Source organism: Eumetopias jubatus, unplaced genomic scaffold, assembly GCF_037043125.1.
Source record: "Eumetopias jubatus isolate StellerSeaLion01/CBP00866 unplaced genomic scaffold, mEumJub1_p1.0 scaffold_4, whole genome shotgun sequence".
NCBI lineage: Eukaryota > Metazoa > Chordata > Mammalia > Carnivora > Otariidae > Eumetopias > Eumetopias jubatus.
This window is the reverse complement of record NW_028274810.1, coordinates 64,830,794-64,846,932: the sequence shown is the minus strand read 5'-3', so window position 1 is coordinate 64,846,932 and position 16,139 is coordinate 64,830,794. Positions and strand designations below refer to the sequence as shown.

Genomic DNA, 16,139 nt, shown 5'->3' with positions numbered 1-16,139 from the left:
TAGATGAAGTGATCAAATAAGAAGAGTAAAAAGATGGTGATTAAAGTTGGAGGAGAGAGAGAATGATGAAGAGTAGTCTTGGGAGCAAATTCATTGAGAAATACAGTAGAATTTCCAGATACAGTGAATGCCCTCTTAAAGCATTTTGGCAAATATTGAAAGTGAGACTCAAGCATAGTCCTTTTTCAGTGTTCAGATGTTTGGGCCTGGGGCATAAAGTAGGGTGTTTAACGCAGCAGGGTTTTTTTTTTTTTTTTAAAGATTTTATTTATTTGAGAGAGAGAGAATGAGAGATAGCACGAGAGGGAAGAGGGTCAGAGGGAGAAGCAGACTCCCTGCTGAGCAGGGAGCCTGATGTGGGACTCGATCCTGGGACTCCAGGATCATGACCTGAGCCGAAGGCAGTCGCTGAACCAACTGAGCCACCCAGGCGCCCTGTTTTGTTTTTTCAAATATTTTATTTATTTATTTATTTGACAGAAAGACACAGTGAGAGAGGGAACACAAGCAGGGGGAGTGGGAGAGGGAGAAGCAGGCTTCCCGTGGAGCAAGGAGTCCGAGGCAGGGTTCTAACCCAGGACCCTGGGATCATGACCTGAGCCAAAGGCAGATGCTTAATGACTGAGCCACCCAGGTGCCCCCATGGGTAAAATTTTTTTTTTTAAGATTTTTATTTATTTATTTATTTGAGAGAGAGAGCACATGAGATGGGGGGAGGGTCAGAGGGAGAAGCAGACTCCCTGCCAAGCAGGGAGCCCGATGTGGGACTCGATCCAGGGACTCCAGGATCATGACCTGAGCCGAAGGCAGTCGCTTAACCAACTGAGCCACCCAGGCACCCCCCATGGTTAAAATTTTTGAAGTGGTTTCATTTCTCTTGAAAATAGACATACCCTGATTTGTTTAGTGCTGTTATATTTTATGTACCTTTTCATTAGGTGGCTGAGTGAAAACACCTATCTTTTTCCTCTCTTATGACAGTCTAATATGCTTGAAAGAAAGCATGGATACTGGCTTGTGTCCAGAAATATTCTGATCTGAAATGGTGTTTTAGAATCTGTTCAAGTGAACCCATGATTTCTTTAAGCTATTAGGACATATGGTTGTTACAAGTGGAATCTTCTGAGTATTTGGTATCTATTGTCAGTAGGTTTGGGGGATAAAAATCAGAGTGATTTTAGGGGCGCCTGGGTGGCTCAGTCGTTAAGCGTCTGCCTTCAGCTCAGGTCATGATCCCAGGGTCCTGGGATCGAGCCGCACATTGGGCTCCTTGCTCAGAGGGAAGTCTGCTTCTCCCTCTCCCACTCTCCTTGCTTGTGTTCCCTCTCTCCTGTCTCTCTCTCTGTCAAATAAATAAATACAATCTTTTAAAAAAAAAATCAGAGTGATTTTAGATGTCTTAAGTTATGAGGTGCTTGAGATGTCAAGGAGGCAGTTTGATACAGGGTGCAGCTCAGAGTATTGTATGTATGTATGATATGTACTACAACATATGGTTGTAGTACTAGTGTCACCCTCTAGCCATCCTGATCTGCTCAGTGACCTAGAACAGCATACTTTTTCTTTGGCCTGGCTTAACCCGCCCCCCTGCCCCCCGCCCATGTCTCCATTTCTTGCTTAACTCACATATCTCTCTTTCTCTGCTTGTCTCATTTGTCTCAGTTTACATATTACCTTTGCAGGGAGGCTTCCCTTTCCTACCTTTTCTAAAATAAATTGTTAGGCTTTTATGTGTTTCCTTCAGAACATTTACCAAAACTTAAAATTCTTTTATTTAGATGAGAAAAACCAACTATTTTTTTAATCTGTGTCACTTACCTGAATAAGTGCTTGATTTCCAGGTGTTACTAAACATTCTCAGTAAATGAATAATGGAATAGTTAATATGTACTTGATTATGAGTCTTATTAACAAGGACCAAGAACTAGGTTAAGTGCTCATAAAACTTTTTTTCCCCCCTTTAATCCTCATAAAAACCTTAGGAGTTAGGTGTAACTCATTATATAGAGAAAAAATGGATCACAAAGCTATTAAGTGGCATAACAACTGTTGCTTTTCTTATATTGTAATCAAGTCAGTCACAGGGGCATTTAACTTTTTGTCTCTTTGGTTTTTAGGAACTTCTAGCAATAGTAAAACAAAAGACTACTGAGAATTTAGATGACGTCACCCTCTTGTTTACTTTGAAAGCACTTTGGAATCTTACAGATGAGTCTCCAGCTGCCTGCAATCACTTTATGGAAAATCAAGGATTGACAACCTTTATCCAAGTCTTGGAGGTGGGAAGACAGGATTGAGTTCGTATGTAAAGTTCTTTTCTTCATGATAAAGTAACTTGTATATTCTTTTGACAGACTTTTTCAGAGTCAGCAATACAAAGCAAAGTACTTGGTCTTTGGGTAAGATGTCTTGTTTTCAGTTAATTCTAATTACTAAAATAAAAAAGTAAATAAAACTAACACTTATGTAGCACCTACTATATGCTAGGCACTTTTATAAGGAATTTCTGTGTATTAACTCATTTAATCTTCACATGATTCCCTATAAAGTAATACCATATCAGTCATCTGTTGCTGTGAACAAACTACAGCTAAAACAATAGCCATTTTATTTACTTTCGAATCTGTGGGTCAGCACATTGAACCCAGCTGTACAGTTCTTCTGGTCTCATGTGGAGTTACTCATGTTGCTGCTGACACCTGGTGGTGTCACCTAGGGCTAGAGCTAGATGCTCTAAGATGGCTTGACTCTTGCTGTGACAGTTGGTGCAAGTTGTTAGTTAGGACTTGTATCTCCATGGGCTTCTCTATTTGGCAGTTTCAGGGTAGCAGTAGAAGGCAAGTCCCACTATATAAGTGCTTCTTAAACCTCTGCTTATGTTACATTTTCTAATGTCTCATTGGGCAAAGCACGTTAGGTGGTCTGGGGTGTTTCCTAGTAATCACTTCTCCAACTCTCCAGTAGCAACTGGATATCCTACAGTTCAGTTCAATTCAGTTCTTATATTGAGTGCCTGGAGTTATCATCAGATCCCCCAAGTTAAAGGGCTCAGTTGCATGAGACTGCGCCCACTTCAGTTGCCAGTCATTAAGTCTTGGGCCACCCGTACTTCTGACTGACTGGCTGTAAAGTAAGGGTTTCCACAACCCCCTCCTCAGGTTGATAATTTGTTGAATGGCTCACAGAACTCAGGAAGGCACACTTTACTTGCTATTATCAGTTTGTTATAAAGAATACAACTGAGGAACATTGAAATGGAAGAAGTGTATGGGGCAGGAAGGATGGGTACATGCAGAGCTTCCATACTCTCTCTGGGTACACCATGTCCCAGCACCTTGATGTGTTCATCAACTGAGAAGTTCTCCAAACCCATCAGTTAGGATTTTTTATGGAGGTTTCATCACATAGGCACAATTGATTATTAATTCAGTCTTCAGCTCCTCTCCCATCCCCCAGCAGTTATAGGGTGGGGCTTAAAGCCCAGGCTTCTAATTAAGGTGGTTTTTTTGGCAACCAGTCCTCATCCTGAGCTATTTAGGTGCCTGACAAGAGTTGCCTCATTAGAACAAAGACGCTCCTATCACTTGGGAAATTCCAAGGGACTTAAGAAATCCAAGGGATTTCGGGGCGCCTGGGTGGCTCAGTCGTTGAGCGTCTGCCTTCAGCTCGGGTCATGATCCCAGGGTTCTGGGATCGAGCCCCATATCGGGCTCCTTGCTCCACGGGAGGCCTGTTTCTCCCTCTCCCACTCACCCTGCTTGTGTTCCCTCTCTCACTGTGTCTCTCTCTGTCAAATAAATAAATAAAATCTTAAAAAAAAAAAAAAGAAATCCAAGGGATTTCAAGAATTTGGGACAATGACAAAATGTATATTTCTTATTATATGCCCATGGTTAAGCCCAGATTAAAGGAGGTGACCACCCCTTGATGGGAGAAGCAGGGAAGTCACATGGCTAAGTCAAACAGGGATAGGAAAAATTGTGCCATGTTCTGTACTCTACCACACATTGTTAGTTACATTTTATAGACACAGAATCTCTGAGGTACAGAAGTGCCATTTACCCTATGTTACCTAGGTAGTAGGAGGCAGAATCAGAATTCAAACTCAGGCAGTCTGGCCTAGACTTTCTGATATTAACCACTTTATTATACTTCCTTTTTATCAAGGCAGTCAGTTGTTTGGAAATTTCTTTGGGGCACCTGGGTAGTGCAGTCAGTGAAGTGTCCAACTCTTTGGTTCAGGTCTTGATCTCAGGGCCATGAAATCAAGCTCAGTGTCGGGTTCCATGCTCAATGTGGAGTCTGCTTAAGTTTCTCTCTCCCTCTCCCTCTGCCCCTCCCCACCCCCGCACCCCTTAAAATAAATAAATAAATCTTAAAAAAAAAAAGAAAACAAATTTATTTGCTTATACTGTTATACTACCTCTCAATCAGGATATCCATAACTGAGAAATTTCTTTGTTTCCAAAAGATAAATGTGAAGATTTACAGAAAGTAATGAAGATATACTATAAGTCCCTTCAGTTTGCCGTGCGTAAAATGTATCAAGCTGATGGTCTTATAACATGTGGGAGGTGGTGTTAGGTATACAAATAGCTTTCCAATTTAAGATTGACTATGGTAAGTGCTAGAAAAGAAACACAAAGTCTCATGGGAGCTTTTGATTCTAGATCATGCCTCCCTTGAAAGCAGGGACTATATCTTTTCCTTTGTATCCCTAGCACATATAGGACTTGGAACAGAGTAGAGAGGATTAAATGATTAATATTGGAAATCTGGAAGGTATAGAAAAGTAGAAAAGAGGGACCAAAGAAGCAGGAGACAAAGGTCTTTTAGCTAGGGAAGATGAGAAAATGTAATCATTTGAGGGACACTGTAATACAGAATATCTAGAATTTTGGGAGATGGTAGGAAGAAGAAAAGCAATAGGAAATAAGGCCAGAAAGGTGGATTGGAGCCTCATATATGCTATATAATGTTAAGTGTCCTACTATTAGCTAACCTTTTTTTTTTTTAAGATTTATTTATTTATTTTAGAGAGCAAGGGGAGAGGCAGAGGGAGAGGAGAGAGAGAGAGAATCTCAAGTAGACTCCCCGCTGAGCACAGAGCCTGAAACAGGGCTGGATCCCATGACCTATGAGATCATGACCTGAGCCAAAACCAAGAGTTGGATCTTAACCAACTGAGCCACCCAGGTGCCCCTCAGCTAACCTATTCTAAAAGATCTTTTGCTTTTTTTCTGAGAACCTCTCAGAATGCTGAGGATTTATGAGGTTGCCCCCTTTCCTTCCTTTTTCTGAATGAAGAAGACCCATATTCTTCTGTAGCTTGCATCTTCTCAACATTTTGTTTATAGACTCTTGAAATGAAAAAGCTGCTAGAAAAGTAGCCTCTGCCAGGCTTACAAGAGAAATCTTGAGATTCACCTAAGGTGTCCTCAGTTATGCTAAGGATGCTATTGTGTTGTCTCTCCTTGTTCAGGGCTTCCATCTGATCAACTTAATGTTGAAATCCTGCTACTGGTGAGGATATGTATAGCTGGCTTTGGGGAAAAATGGGTAAATCTCAGAATAGTGAGTTTCTGCTGAAATCAATAGGGTATAGCTGGTCTTGTGAAAAACTGGGGGAAGTGAGCTCAGAACAATGCAGTTTTCTGCATGGCGCCGTATGCTTGTTTTTAACATACTAGTTTCTAGGGTATACTTTTCTGAAAGCTACTTCAGAAGGAACAATAACTGCTGTGTTCAATTTAACTATGTGTTTCACTTCTAAACCTTTGTTTTTTAATCTCAGTGGTAGGCAGACCCTAAAGTGACCTCCAGTGATTCTTCTCTCTTGGTGTTCATGTCTTTGTGTAATGCCGTCCTGTCAAATGTGGGCAGGAACTGTGACTTGCTTCTTACCAACAGAATATGGCAAAGATGATAGGACATCACTCCCATGATTATGTTACAATGTATATACAGTAGACACACCCCCCATCCACGGTTCTGGTTACTTGCAGTGTGGAAGCAGGTGATCCTTCTTCTGACAAATGGTCAGAAAGTCAGTAGTAGGCTAACGCTATGTCACATGCCTATGTCATCCACCTCTTTATCTTGTCATATAGGCATTTTATCATCTCATCACAAGCAGAAGGGTGAGTACAGTAGAATAAGTTATTTTGAGAGAGACCACATTTGTGTAACTTATTATATTGTTACCATTGTTCTATTATTATTGTTGTTAATCTCTTACTGTGCTTAATTTATAAATTATACTTTACCATAGATATGTATATATAGAAAAAACATAACATAGTATATATAGGGTTTTGTACTATCTGCAGTTTCAGGCATATCCACTGGGGTCTTAGAACATGTCCTCCACAGATAAGAGGGGACTTCTGTATCAGTCCTTCTTGCTAATAGGTATGCAAAGAGACTCTTCTTAACTGTCTTTGAAAAAGCAAGCTGCCATGAAATAAGTGGTTGGAGAAGGGAGAAGCCCACGTGGGAAGGAACTATGAGCAGCTTCTAGGAGCTAAGGGTGGCCTCCAGCAAGAAACTGAAACCCTCAGTTTTGCAGCTGTAAGGAAATGAATTTTGCCAACAGTCTGAGCTTGGCAGTAGGTTTCCCTCTAGCGGAGCCCGCAGATGAGAATGCAGCCCAGCCAGCACTTTGTGGCTTTGTGACATCTCAGAGTAGAGGGGCCAGCTAAGCCATGGATGAAACTGAGAGAAAAAATATTTTAAGCCACCAAGTTTGCAGTAGTTTGTTAAACAACAACATAGAAAACTAATACATATAAAATACAATGCCACCTGTCTTTCATTGTTACTGTTAAATTTCAAGCTAATGTAACATATAGTAGGCCCTGAGGAACTTTAAGTATTCAGTCAGGCCTGGATTTTATTCTAGTTCAACCAGTTATTAGCAGTGTGAACCTGACAAGTTCACTGACCGACAAGTTAAGTCTTGCTGAGTGACTTATTTATTTGTACAACTGTGTTAAAGATTAACTGAGTGGATCCTGGGGGCACAGTCAGTTGAGCGTCTGACTCTTGGTTTCGGCTCAGGTTGTGATATCAGGGTCGTGGGATCAAGGTCAGTGTGAAATCTGCTTAAGGCTCTTCCTGGGCGCCTAGGTGGCTCAGTTGGTTAAGCGACTGCCTTCGGCTCAGGTCATGATCCTGGAGTCCCTGGATCGAGTCCCGCATCAGGCTCCCTGCTTGGCAGGGAGTCTGCTTCTCCCTCTGACCCTCCCCCCATCTCATGTGCTCTCTCTCTCTCATTCTCTCTCTCTCAAATAAATAAATAAAAATCTTAAGAAAAAAAAAAAAAAAGACTGTCTCTTCCTCCGGCACCTGGGTGGCTCAGTTGTTAAGCGCCTGCCTTTGGCTCAGGTCATGATCCTGGAGTCCTGGGATTGAGCCCTGGGATTGGGCTCCCTGCTTGGTGGGGAGTCTGCTTCTCTCTCTGACTCTCCCCCTTCTCATGCTTTCTCTCTCTGTCTCATTCTCTCTTTCTCTCTCTCAAATAAATAAATAAAATCTTAAAAAACAAAAAGACTCTCTCTTCCTCTCCGTTTGTGCCTCCCCACTCTGCATGCTCACACTCTCTCAAATAAATGAATAAAGCTTTAAAACAAGATTAAATGAGATAAGGCAGATAAAAAGACTTTTGTCTAGTACAGTGCCTGGCACTTAGTAAGTGCTTACTCAGTGATTTGTCGTTACTGATCATCCTCATCATCAAGGGGTGGGATTGTGGGGTATTAGGCTAAATTGAGAGGGAGGAGGATGGGACTAAGTGTTCTGTCTGTATCTGAGCTAAGCAGTAGGAGAGGGGGAGGAGCCAGTGTCTGATTCTGTCTTCCTTTCTATCCCTGATATTTTCTGCTTCATCTGGCCTGTAGAACAACATAGCTGAAGTTAGAGAACTCTCTTCCAAGCTGGTGACTGAAGATGTGCTGAAACATATTAGCAGCTTGCTCCATAGCAAAGAAATGGAAGTCAGCTATTTTGCTGCAGGCATCATAGCCCACCTGACATCTGACAAACAGCCCTGGATGTCCCATGTCCTTCAGAGGAGTGCTCTTCTCCAGGATCTGGTACAAGGACCATTCCTCTTTACAAAATCTGGAATAATCTCTCCTTGCAGGAAACTTATTTTTCTAGATAATAAGAATTTTAGAAATATGTTTTCATTGTAGAAAATGGGAAACATAATAGAAAAGTATAAAGAAAATATTCTAAATCACTTATACCCTACCATCCAATGCTAACTTTGTTAACACTTTGTTACATTCCTTCTGATATTTTTCTTTTATAAAAGTTACCATTGCAAACAGTTGTATATGGTTTTACCAGTTCTCTTTCCCACTTTCAGCTCCTTTTCAGGCTATTTCTTTTGGTATTTGCCTCCATATCTCTAAATAACATCTGTTACTACTTCTTGACTTTGCAGTAATAGGCATTGTCTGTTCATTCATTTTCCCTCTCTGGAAAATGAAGATTCTTTTTCTCATTGTCTCTACGCACACCTTTCCTATACTCCAAGTATAAATCTCCTTTCAGCATAGTCAAACATACTCTATCCATTTCAGCTTCTCAGAGACTTTTCTCAGAACCTTCTGTTTTCTTCCATCTGGTCTGCTTATTTGTGTATCTGCCATACTGCTCTCATCTTGGGATATTCCATTACTATCATTGTGGGGATCCTCTTTGCCTCTGTTGGGTCATATCTAGTAGTTTCCTAAGACGAAATGCATGAAATAGAAAACTTCAGACCTCTGTTTGAAAAGGCCGTTATTTTTCCTTCACGTTTAATTGGTCACATGGTTGGGTATAGAATTTTAGTTTTGGAATATTTTCCCTTCAGAATTTTTAAGCCATTGGCTTCTTTGTCTTTTCTTTCTTGGTATCACTGTTAAGAAGCCACATGCCATTTTCCTTTGGGACCTTTAAGATCTTTGTCCTCAGTGTTTAGAAATCTCAGCAGTGTGCGTTGATACAGGTTTATTTTCTGTTATGTTGGCTACTTATTGCTCTGGAAGCTTGTTTCCTTTAGTTCTGGGAAATTTCTTTCTTTCTCCCTTCTCTCTTCTCCCCTCCTCCCCACCTTCCCTCTTCTCTTTTTTTTTCTGGGTTGTCAGCCTTCATGGACTCAATTTTTTCTTGCCTATTTCCCTTTTTGTCCTTTTTAAAAAAAATCTTTTTAAATTTCCACTCCTATTGGATTTTGCATTTATATTTTTATCTTCTATATTTCATTATATAATTATATTTTAATGTAATTTTATATATTATAATTTTTATAATATGTACATTTAATATACCTTTATACTTTGTATATAATACATTTTTAATGTTTATTATGTATACTTACATATTTATTTTGTATTTATATATTTCTGTTTTTAATTTCTAAGAACTCTTTTTTTTGTTCTGAGTGCTTTTTTTATACAATATCGTACTCTTTTTCCATGGTTGCTGTATCTGTTATCTCTTTAAAGGTTTTAATGATTAGTTTGGGTAGTTTTTTTGTTTGTTTTTTTAAGTTTTTCTCTTCCTTCAAGGTCTCTGCTTCCTGCAAGTTGCTTTTTTCCCCCTATTTGGTTCCTTTATGTTACAGATTTTCTTAAACTATATGGTGATCCTCAGCTGTCCAGTCATATCTAAGAGTGGGGCTGTTTGGAAGCTGCGTGTGGATGGGTAGAACTCGTCAGCTGTGGGTTTCACTTAGAGTGATCTGGATTAGTCATTGTCATTGTTACCAGATCTTTTGTCCTGAGCTGGTTGGAATTTACCTGAGGAAGAATCTTCTGTTCTTCTGACTGAAAATTACAAGCTTGGTTCCAACGGTCTGAAAGCCCATTAGAGGAAGAGAGTTGAGGACAGGGGACTCTGAGCATTTATCATTTAGATTTTCACTTCATCCTCTGTTTTTATCATGGTACTCTCACCCTCAGTTGTTTGCAAGGTTGCCCAGTCCAGAAGTTTTTGTTAGGAGTGGGGGAGAAGATCTGGGAGTCTTGATTCTTTAGCACTTTAAATCAGTCCTCCTGTTTTCAATCTTACCTCTAATCTCATTTCCTGAAGTAACGAGTGTGCCAGTTTAAGTCTCTTGTGGGTTCTGTTCAAATTGGTTCATTTTTTAACATTCTCCAGTGCTAGATCTATTAAATCAGTTACCATTTTCCTTCTGCTTTGTTCTTGTGTGTTTGCCTTCTTTTATCTTAAACCATTTGTACTATTCTGTTCATGGGATTTAGGGAAGGAATGGATGCATGCTCAATCCTGCATCTTTAAACAGAAGCCCCTTTTGCACTATTTTCCACACGACTTTGTTCATATTTTACATATATAATGGTTATCTAATTGATATTTTGGCAGGTAGGGATACCTTAATTTGGGTAATCATTCCCATATTTTGAAAATTTGTTTTTTCATATACATATAAGTATAAATGACATAAAACAGCCTATTATGGCCTTTTAAAAATTATGGAACACAATACTAGAATCTCGGTTTCTCTTCCTGTATAGTATGCAACCATCCAGAATTGGCCAAGTTCAAGTTGTAAGATGACAGCATTGGTGACTTACAGGTAATCTCGTGATGGTGTAGTACTTCTCTTAAAGCTTGTCCTCATTGTACTATGTAGAGGCCATGGTACAGTGATAAAATATTACAGTCAAATAACCTTGTGTTCAAATCCTGTTTCTATGATTTTGGGAAAATCACTTTTAGAAGATCTCTGAGACTCAGTTTTTCTCATCTGTAAAATGAGGCTATCTGATAGTCTGCAAGATTGAGGTTGAAATGAGATATTGAATGTAAAGAGTATCTAACACAAATGCAGTTTCTTAAACATTAGCTTCTGATATATGCTCAACAATGTGTCTGTCTCAGTGAGGAACTGACCCTATGTGGAAAAGATTGAAAATAATTATTATATCTCTGACACTAGCCCGAGTTTTGAATGAACTTCTTTGTGCCTTTTTAGATCCTTCAAGGCATTTTTCCCGCTCCTTGGCAACTTCTCTCAACCAGCAGTTCAGCTCTGGGCACTATGGGCAATGTATCATGTCTGCAGTAAAAACCGTATGTATTCAAAACAATACTTTTCTTTTTTTTTTTTTTTTAAGATTTTATTTATTTATTTGAGAGAAAGAATGAGAGAGAGAGAGAGAGCACATGAGAGGGGAGAGGGTCAGAGGGAGAAGCAGACTCCCTGCCAAGCAGGGAGCCCGATGCGGGACTCGATCCCAGGACTCCAGGATCATGACCTGAGCCGAAGGCAGTGGCTTAACCAACTGAGCCACCCAGGCGCCCCAAAACAATACTTTTCCAGCTATTTTTCTGTATAAAGACTAAATTCAAGATGGAATTTTGGAAATGTGTTCACCTGTGTACTGAATTTAACTCTCCTGTTTTATTTTAATTTTTTTAAAGATTTTATTTATTTTAGAGAGAGGGTATGGAGGGAAGAGGGGCAGGAGGAGAGAGTCTCAAGTAGACTCCTCATTGGGCATGGAGCCCGACGCAGGACTTGATCTCATGACCCTGAGATCATGACCTGATCTGAAATCAAGAGTCAGACGCTTAACCAACTGAACCACCCAGGCGCCCCCTGTATTTAACTCTTTTAAAAAAGAAATTGCAAAATGTTTTTGTTTAAAAAATGCTACAGAATTGGGGGAATGAACTGGGGGATGGGCATTAAAGAGGGCACTTGAAGTAATGAGCACTGGGTGTTGTATGCAACTGATGAATCACTGAATTCTACCTCTGAAACTAATAATATGTATATGTTAATTAAACTGAATTTAAATAAACAGTTTTTTAAAATGCTGTAGAATTATATATTTGGGGGTTGATGTCAAGCTGTATAGAAAATGAAAGTTGGCTTCCACTCCTATTCTCCACAGGCAAGTACTGTTAATAATTTGATAACTATAACTGTCCTTCCAAATACTTTTCTATACACATACCGTAGTTAATATATAGAATATGTAAATATGAATGTTTTTAAATGAAATGGGCTCATTCTGTGTTGATGTCCTATAGCTTCCTCTTTTCACTCAACAGTTTATCATGACTAATACTTTTCCTATAGTAATACATACATCTACCTCTTTGTAATGGTTTTTGGGAGGCTGGGGGATCAGGAGTCAGGGGCTGTTTCCCAGCCAGATTAAATGTTTTTCCATATTTGGCTGTTTTGGGCATTGGGGGCTTACATTCTCTGCTAAGGATTATTGTAAAAAATTATTGCTCTTGTTATAAAATATAGGCTATATTTTTATGCTAAAAAACTCAAGAGCTAACTTTTAGAATTAAAGGACTAGCTACCAACAAAAGTATAAAATACCAAAAATAACTTTAACAAATATGAGACCTATATGCAGAAAATTGAGAAATAATTGAAAAACCTGAAGTGATTATGAGACATACTATATTCCTAGATGGAAAGACTTTTTAAGAGACAGATGTCAGATCTTTTCAATTTTTGGATATACTATAATTCAAGTGGATGAGTGTGATACAAGGGATTTGAAAATTATTCTAAAGTTAACCTGGCAGAATAAGCAAGAAAGAACTGACCAAGAAAAATGGTTTTTAGGAATCTCCCTTAACACTTCTCTTTAAATTGTAAAAAAGTATTCTGAGGGGTGCCTGGGTGGCTCAGTCAGTTAAGAGTCTGCCTTAGGCTCAGGTCATGATCCCAGGGTCCTGGGATAGAGCCCCATGTCTGGCTTCCTGCTCAGTGGGGAGTCTGCTTCTCCCTCTGCCTCCCCCCACTCGTGCAAGGGGACTGCTCTCTCTCTTGCATTCGCACATAAATAAATAAAATCTTAAAGAAAAAAAAGTATTGTGAATGGTGCTGGCGTATGAACAGATACAGGCAGATTTGCCAGTCAGAAGGCCCTGGAACAGACTTTAGTATATAGCAATAACTATAACAACTAGAACTTAGTTGAGTACTTTCTCTGTGCCAGGCAGTATTGCAAGCTCTTTATGAGTTAACTCATTTAATCTTCACAACAACTAGAAGAGGGTAGCATTATTATTATTATTATCATCATCATTATTATTATTATCCGTCTGTTACAGATGAGAAAACAAGGCACAGAGAACTTATGTAACTTGCCCAGAGTTAAAATAGCTAGCAACTGGCAGAACTCCAGATGACGACTATGAATTAAACTGCTTAGTATTTCTTCATTATATGGATCCAGTTTGCTTTAGATGGACATTGTTTCTGTTTCTAGTCTTTTCTATTGTAAGCACTACTTTAGTGAATATTAACATATTCATATACAATGAATAGACATTTACACACTATATCAGGTGAAGATGCACATGTGGGTAATTAGGAGGACAGATGCTAGAACCAGACTATCCTCTCTGTTCCCAGTTTCTGCCATTTACTAACTGTGGGAACTTGAGCAAGTTACTTGACCTCACTGTGTCCCAGTTTCCTTATCTATAAAATAATACTTACTTCATAGGGCTGTTATGAGAATTAAGTGGGTTAATATTTAAGCATTTAAAACACTGCTTGGCTCATAGTATTAGCATTTGTACATAGCATAGTATTAGTTCACACAGAGTACATAGCATTTATTAAATAAAATATATCATTTTGCATGTGTGTGAGTTCATCTGCAGAATATGTAGAATTGCTGAGTCAAAATGTTAGGAACACTTATAATTTTGATAGTTATTGCTAAACTGTTTTCCAGAGAATTGATTACCAATTTTCATTCCTGCCAGCAATGTATGAGAGCTTGCCAGTCGCCTTACATTCGTACAACAATGTTTAATTGAACTTTTTGATCTTTGCCAATCTAAGGTGAAAGTGATAGTCTCACTTGACATTTTAAATGCAGTTAACCATCTTATATTGAAAAGTCCTTTTCTTCCCTTGAATTGTCTATTGATATTCTTTATTCACCTTTTATCTATTGTTTGTTGGTCTTTCTCTTTTTAATTTGAAGGAACTCTTGCAAATATTTTTTCCCAGTTTATCGTCTTGACTTTGTTCATTGTGTTTAGTCAGCCTTTTGTTATATGGCCTCTGGATTTCAGGTCACAAACTTTTCAAAATTGATGAAAATTCTCAGCTATTTAAAAATATTACCCTTTCCCTATACTTTCCTTATGGAATGTCTATCAGAAGTATCTTGTATCTTCTCTCACTTTATCCTACACATCCTATAGACTTAAAAAATAATTTCAGGGTGGGCGTCTGGGTGGCTCAGTTGGTTAAGCAACTGCCTTCGGCTCAGGTCATGATCCTGGAGTCCTGGGACTGAGTCCTGCATCGGGCTCCCTGCTCGGCGGGGGGCCTGCTTCTCCCTCTGACCCTCTTCCCTCTCGTGCTATCTCTCATTCTCTCTCTCTCAAATAAATAAATAAAATCTTTAAAAAAAAAATAATTTCAGGGATGCCTGGGTGGCTCAGTTGGTTGAATGTCTGACTCTTGATTTCCGCTCAGGTAGTAATCTCAGGGTTGTGGGATTGAGCCTCACATGGGGCTCCGTGCAGGGCGTGGGGCCAGCTTGTCCCTGTCCCTCCCCCCTTCCTTACTCTCGCTCACTCTCTCTCTCTCAAAAATAAAATATTTTTTAAAAATGTTTAAAAGAACAATTTCCATGTCTGTTTCTTTGTGCTACATTCTTGGTAACTGCAGTGTTTTTAGATCATTATATCTCTCTGTGTCTGATTGGCTTTTGGACTGATTAAGAGAATCTTTTCTAGGCTGCGTTGTAGACATGTTCCTTCAGCAATTTTGTATTTGCTTCTGTTAGGTGCTCTAGAGGTTTCTCTGGGATTGAACTAATTTTTATGTTAACTTCTCAGCTCAAGGGTTCCCAGAACATTTAGGTGTAGGATAAATTCAAATCCTATACCAACTCAGTACTGTGGTTAGGAATTCTTGGGAAAGACTTGTCCAGCCCATTCCTGTGTACCCACCTAGAGCCCAGACCAATCTTAAAGATGTTTCATTGTCTTATCCCTTCTCCTGTATAGTCCTTTGAGGGACCAGCTTTATGCACTGATATATATTTTATTATATATATATTGCTTCTAACTTCGTAAGTTAAAACCTAAATTCTTGGATTACTGAAACTCACAGTCCCTTTCTGCCCCAGAATAACTCTAGGTAGTTATATGAATTTAGGTGCTCTCTGCTCTTTGTATCTGGCTCCTGGACAAATCCTTTACTTTGTACACATGAATATGCATTTAAATTTTTGTTACATTTTTATCCAGCATCTGGTGTTTTCAGGTTATCTAGCTCAACATAATGCCTGACCTTGAAATGTTTATTATATATATAATAAAAGAAGTTCTTATTCTTTTAGCTAGGATTAGAGATTTTGAAGCTTAGAGTTGTCTGGAAGTAAACATACTAAAATAATCATTTGTTATCGTACTACACAAGTCAAGCATTAAGTTTTGACATATTTCTTTTGAATTGACTAATTTTATCTGTTAATTCTCATGTCAGGGGGCTTAAACCTTGGTACCCTTTCTTCAAAAAAGTGAATGTGGTGACTTGGGAATATTTAAAATGCCAATTTGTCCACCAAGTTTCTTTGATTTTCTTTCAGCCAGCAAATACTGCAAAATGTTAGTTGAAGAAGAAGGATTGCAGCTTTTGTGTGACATCCAGAAGCACAGTGAGGCAGACCCCCAAGCACAGCAGATTGCAGCCTCCATTCTAGATGACTTCAGAATGCATTTCATGAACTATCAGAGACCCCTTCTGTGTTGAATGCCCTTCTTAACCTCTGGGGCTTCAGAGGTGCTCTCTGTTCTCAGTGTCAGGACTTCTGCCTTGCCAGTAATTGAATGTTGAAACCACTTGTCATTGGAGTTTGTGAGTTGGTTGCCACACTGGCCTTTTATTGTTGATTTTCTGTAGGCTACAAAAAGGTTGGATTTGAATGGTAGCCATAATCCCAAATCAAGTTGGAATCATTCTGAGAGCACCCCTTCAATAGTTTTGCAAAATCAAAAAAAAAAAAAAGTTTTGCAAAATCAAGTCTCGGACTCTGTGGGAAGGTCTGTGAGCTTATGTTTCAACAGCCCTGCCAATTACTTTTCCTAACCCTGGCCGGTTTCTTAACTGGGGGGGTTTG

The 16,139-nt window shown here is 39.2% G+C and overlaps 1 protein-coding gene across 2 annotated transcripts in view; it reads left to right on the top strand.

Moving 5' to 3' along the window:
• Positions 1–15,772, top strand: part of ZYG11A (zyg-11 family member A, cell cycle regulator) — a 77,895-nt gene extending 62,123 nt beyond the window's left edge. The window contains exons 9-15 of one of the 2 annotated variants that reach the window (XM_088022990.1): positions 2,118–2,279; positions 2,355–2,399; positions 6,111–6,140; positions 7,899–8,093; positions 10,530–10,591; positions 10,991–11,088; positions 15,609–15,772. In XM_088022990.1, coding sequence (XP_087879116.1) covers positions 2,118–2,279; positions 2,355–2,399; positions 6,111–6,140; positions 7,899–8,093; positions 10,530–10,591; positions 10,991–11,088; positions 15,609–15,772 — 756 coding nt within the window. The remainder of the gene's footprint in view (positions 1–2,117; positions 2,280–2,354; positions 2,400–6,110; positions 6,141–7,898; positions 8,094–10,529; positions 10,592–10,990; positions 11,089–15,608) is intronic. The other variant, XM_028106931.2, reaches the window with a different exon arrangement.
• The last annotated feature ends 367 nt before the right edge of the window (positions 15,773–16,139 follow it).